Below are 6000 nucleotides of genomic sequence, written 5' to 3'. Positions count from 1 at the left end.
TATTCATTTATTTTGAGAGCCACTGATGCTTTAAAGAGTTGTAAAGTGTTATTAATAATATGGGGAACATTAATTATAGACTAACACTTGAATAGACTAGACTATACTGGTATTATATACCCCCATGATACAGGTATACTATTAAACCAATCACAATCATCCTGGGAGGCGCTAAGCAGCAATGGTGACCTTGCAAAATAGTGCTGGGGTTTCCCCCCTAATAGTGTCTTTGTTGTGTTGTAAACTAAAAGGTGTTGATGGTGCATTGATGTTTTGGGGCAGGTATTTAAAAAGAGCAGGTTTACTCAGTAAGCCAGATAACAAAAACGAATTTCACATCATTATTTTTATTATTATTTGTTATATCAAACCTTGGTAGTCCAGCCATAAAAAGTGATACTTGTAAGTTATTTCATGATCATCTTTCATATTCTGGTGAACTGGGTATTCCTGCATCTTGAAATATCCCTTGGGATAGTATTGCTGGTCCATCATGTCCATCATAATCATGACTACTAAGCTAACCTGAATTAATTAAAACAAGACATTTCAAATGAAGCAGTTGCTGACTTCAAATAATGGCTCGTTTTTCACTGGCATTGCTGGACTATTTTCCTTGACAGCCCAAACTACTGCAGTTAACAGTTCAAATAATGATAAATTTCTGTGCACATTTAGTGACTGCAACAGAGGTACAGACTCTGACATTGATGCTTTGAAAAGCTTTTTATTGAAATTAATAGCTCAGTTATAAAGGGTTTTAAAGAAACATAAAAAAGTCGACAGTATTTACATAATTACAGCAAACCAAAGTTTGTTGTCTTTCTTTCAACTTTAACATAATGATTTTAGGCCACCTATAAGAATGTTCAGTTTATTCAAAGTAAACAACTGACTTGAGACCAACACTCTGTCTCTCTGTTCTACTGCTTTGACGTGTGAATAAAAACAGTACTGTACCAAGGTTTCTATATGACACAGGTTTAGTCATTGGTGTAGAAGTAAACTACTCCTAGTGCTGACTGGGACCAGAGCTCTAAACATTCATTGACATGAATCCAGTGTCTGAAACCCCCCCATACACAGTACACGACATACCGAATTCTAGACTATGTGTTCACTTCAAAATGGCATAATAAAACTATTAATATGACGATTAAATGTAAAAAGCTGCCATTCCGCACTCCTGAACATGCAGTGTGCCATTTGGTTGATGTTTTTAGCCGTAGTGCCTCACGGTCGGGCTGGGAGATATTCAAAGGTATACCGCCATGCATACACACAAAGATATGTGTTTTTACAATACTATTGCAATACAATATTATTATCTTTATCTTATCCAATATATGAATTGAACATTGCGGTAAGTATTTTTCATAACATTTGAGAGGGAAACTGAGTCAGAACAACTATTCATAATGAAATTCTGTCTGTGACGGAACAAAAAAACAACAAAAAGATGTCACATCACAGTGAGATTTGAAACAAATAGTAAAATACTGTTATACCATTGAAAAAAAAATACAATTAAAATTATGATAATACTTTGACCATATCGCCCAGCCCTACCTTACAGCGCATAGGTTTCTTAGTGACGTGTCAACCAGGGGGAGTTGAACCCCTAGCGGCTCTGTTCATGGAGCCATACAGGACTGTGTGTGTTAATGAGCATGTATTCTCTGCACAAGACAACAGATATCCATCCATATGTACTGTACACTGGTGAGAGCACGGTCATCATCCGTCCAATCCAATATTACATCATCACACTTTGCCTCGCTTTGACTGGCTTTCTACCGGAGGGGCCGCCCTCTTGTTACGGTGATGAGGAAAGGTGGGCATGAGCTCTGGTTCACAAGCTGGAAAGAGAAGAGAAGACAGATTAATCAATATACACTGGAGGCCATGATCAGAGGTGGTGTAGTGGTTAAGAGCCCCATCTCTGGAACTACAAGTACCCCAGCTGCCCCAGGTTCAGACCTGTGTCTGTCTGTCCTACTCTGTCCCCCTCTCAGTCTTCCTACTGGCTCAATAAAGAACCTTCTCTCCTGTGTCTCCCTCTCAGTCTTCCTACTGGCTCAATAAAGAACATTCTCTCCTGTTTCTCCCTCTCAATCTTCTACTGGCTCAATAAAGAACCTTCTGTACTGTTTCTCCCTCTCAGTCTTCCTACCGACTAATGTCAGAAAGCATGTTAGAAAGCAAGGTGACTTCATTCTCACACAAAGGAAGCTATTAGCTTTCTCCAATAGAGAACAAATGTATTAAAGGTCCCACGCATTATAAATGGCATTTTCCAGTGTTTAACATTGTATCCTAGCAATTGGGGATTATATCAATGTGGTCTGTGTCGTTAATTATCATATTGACTAATCAGTCTAGTCTCGAGTTCACGAGCTGTTCTGATTTGACGGTATTGCTGACGTGAATATGGCACTGATTTGCATAACTAACGCCCCCTCTATGGTTGACAGCGACAGCAAAGCGAGTGGAAATATCTTCACTTCCTCAAACAGAGCGAGGCAGAGAACAGGCATATGTATATGTTGTGTCTGTCCACTGTCTGTTACTTTGTTATACCCCCCCCTATGTAAAGCGACCTTGGGTCTCTTGAAAGGCGCTATATAAAATTAAGTTATTATTATTATTATTAAGAGAGGGAGAGAGAGATAGAGAGGGAGGGAGGGAGAGAGAGAGACAGGAGCTTCTGTCGGGGAAACAAACCGCGCGCGGGGAAGCAGTGGCACATACGCATTTACACACACAACCTGGACCGTGCAGGGAAGCAGTGGCACACACGCATTTACACACACAACCTGGACCGCGCGGGGGAAGCAGTGGAGAGATAACTTTATGCTCTGTGTCCCTCTCTCTCTCTACCTCCCTCTCTCTCTCTCTCTCTCTCTGTGTCAGTCGCAGACTGTGTGGATGACTGTCACTCAAAGTGCTTATGGGCGGAGCCAGGCAAACACAGCCTGAAATCCAAAGGGAGAAAAATGTGGCTTTTGAGTACTTGATTAGAACTATAAAACAATGAATTTTTTTGGAAAAAAAACCTTACAGATGTGTTCAATAGACTCACAGGAATTGTGTAAAGTTGCCCAAATAGTGCAAGGAATAGCAATGCATGTCCCCTTTAAAGCTGAAAGAAGAATTATTTTTTTGTTATGTTATAAGTATATATATATATATATATTGTGACGAATCTGGTGGGGACCAGACTCGCCACGGTTCAAATACAAACAAATTCAAAAGGTCCACACAAGAGCAATATCAATCAATACAATATCTGCCCACCACCACAGAGACAGTGCGATAGAATCCAGCTGTGGTGCTTCCGGGTTGGCCGACCGTCCATACTAACATACTAACATACTAAACCCGGCGAGGGTGGGTCCTGGTCATTGTAAAACAGCGACTCCTACAGATCGGTCGGGGCGCCTGCACAGCGAGGGAAAGACCTGGGGGAGGTAGTGTCCTCCACACGTTACACTCCCCCGGTGAGAGTCCGCGCTGCCAGGTGAAAAGAAGTGGGGATTGGCTACACATGTGTCGGAGGAAGCATGCGATAGTCTCCGCCCTCCCAGACCGACGGTAGGGGGCAGAGCACACAACGACCAGGTAGGGGATTGGGAATTGACATAACGACTAACATTGGGATGGGAGAAAAACGGATAAAGAAAGGGGGGAAAAAGAGAAAGTATATATATATATATATATATATATATATATATATATATATATATATATATATATATATATATATATATATATATATATTATTGAATTAAGGCAAAAATCCAGTTTGATAAGCAAGAGAATGGTCATAGATCCGATGGTCAAAAACACAAAACAGGCTCGCCAACAGAAAAAGGGATTGTTCAATACTCCGGGTAGTCGTCCGGTCCAGGGTCAGTACACAAGGGGGAATCTCAGCCAGTCCAGGGTCAAGTACACAAAAAACACCTACTCGCTTTCTCCTCACCTCTCACTACCTCTCACCATCACAACTCTGAAAACTCAATCTCTCTCTCTCAATAACACAACTCCAACTCCGCTCAACTTACTCCTCTCTAACCTAGTGTTAATGTAGTGTGTGGGACTGGGTGTGTGCACGTGAGATGTGGCTGGACTAATGATGTGCAGGTGTGTTCCATCAGTACTAATCATCTACCTAATTGACTCTACTCCTTCCGTGATGGACGTATCTCCCATCCTTCACATATCCAAAGGAGGGGGGAGGAGATATATATATATAAAAATAATTAAGTAAAAATTTATCGGATTGGTGCTCGAAATTGACTGATGCTTAAAGTGCTTAGATTCTTCAGTGAAAAAGTGGTATTGGTTCAACTTCATCCCAATTTGTTAACTAAAAATGTTCTATCTTCATACTTACGTAGCGGTTTCTCTTTGAAGTAGGAACTATCCAGGCTGTCCTTGGCAGTAGCCCTACATGGAGGAAAAAGATGATTCAGTACATACTAAATACTACTACTAAACTAAAGTTGCACCTAGCAGCTTCAAACTTATGATTTTATTAGAATCCCCTCTTTTTCTACTAAGATTCTACTCTTCCATTTACAGACAACAAACAAGTGGTATTAAAAGCAGAAAGTGACAATATCCTTTCTCTCAAACATACTTACTATACATAGTAAACCTATATTTTAATCATATGGAATCATACACATATATATATATATATATATATACAGTATATATAACAGTATATATTAATATACTGCACTAAATGCACAAGCAGTGAGAAACTGTACACTAGTCTTTTACCCTGATTCATAGACATACATAGAAAGTAAGCTCTTACCACTTATTTGTATAGACTATTGATATTCCTATTACCTTTTTTTTTTTTAATCTTTATTTCGAACATGTAAATAAATACAAACAATATAAAATCAAAACAAATCATTGATCAAGAAATTAAATGGAAAGAAATATATATAATAAACAAAAGCAAAACATAACTCAATTTACATGTTCGAAAAGGAGTAGGAAGAAGTATACACTTATTTAAATCCTACACCTTTTCCACTACTCAAATGCGTGTATTAATTTAAAACCTTACAAAACAATTTTTTTTCTTTTACTAAAATAAAAGTTGAATCAAATTAAAATAAAAGTAACTATAGGTGTGTGTTGAAATTGAACTTGGCAATCACTGAAATTGCTAGCTAATGTCCCCAAAATGATGATGTAATCTGTCTACCATGCAACCAGTAGCCGAGCCCAGTGTTTACAGGCGTGGGGCTGCTATTGTTTCAGTTGGTGCTTTACCAATCTGTTCTGGAAGTGAGTTCCATGCAGTGTTCATTTAGTCAACGAAAATGATGACTACGCCCGACCACGGAGATCTCCGTGTTTCGATTCCACCCGTTGTGGACAGAAGCACGGATATATCCATGGCAAGTTGTTATTGCTTTTATTCCATTTTAATAACCTATTCATGGTCGCCGAGCGGCACTGCAGATGTACCCTACTCTTTGAATTCACCAACGTGCAATACCGGCCAGATCCTCTTAGGGGCGCTATCGCGATAATGGAGTGTTCCCTGTGGCAGAAGTTGTCTTATTTTTTTTATCTCTAATGTAGTTTTCTACTCATCTGAAGCGATAGCTATTGTCTGTTGCACGGGATACGTTTTGAATTGCGGATTTCACTATGCAATAAGGGGATTTATCATCAGCCAATGGACATATCGATCTACCAGATGGCGATCGATAATGGGGAAATGCTCGGGGGGATCCAACCGGCTCATGGTAAGATCTTTTTCACGTAAAGTACAGCCCGATCAAGCCTTGTTATGATACGATACGATCGGCCTATGTGGCTACTTAGACGAACACGGTTATTGGTAATCAATAATAAGAAACGACGTCCCCCGCCCCCCCCCCCCCCTTTCATGCATACATGCTTGAGGATCGTGCCGATCATATGCAGTTTGAGTTTTAACTGTAGCATCTGTATAATGGAAATGCC

General features: G+C 39.8%; 1 protein-coding gene across 1 annotated transcript in view; it reads right to left on the bottom strand.

Annotated features, from left to right (window-relative positions):
• Positions 1–668: 668 nt before the first annotated feature.
• The window catches only part of cdk10 (cyclin dependent kinase 10), a 30069-nt gene continuing 24737 nt past the window's right edge, over positions 669–6000 (bottom strand). The window contains exons 12-13 of the mRNA XM_084334547.1: positions 4400–4452; positions 669–1859 (exon numbers count right to left, since the gene is read on the bottom strand). Coding sequence (XP_084190673.1) covers positions 1765–1859; positions 4400–4452 — 148 coding nt within the window. The 3' untranslated portion in view covers positions 669–1764. The remainder of the gene's footprint in view (positions 1860–4399; positions 4453–6000) is intronic.

Source organism: Notolepis coatsorum (genome assembly GCF_963971535.1).
Source record: "Notolepis coatsorum genome assembly, chromosome: 18".
Classification (NCBI taxonomy): Eukaryota; Metazoa; Chordata; class Actinopteri; order Aulopiformes; family Paralepididae; genus Notolepis; species Notolepis coatsorum.
Note: the sequence above shows the minus strand (reverse complement) of the source record. Positions and strands in the feature narration are given on the sequence as shown.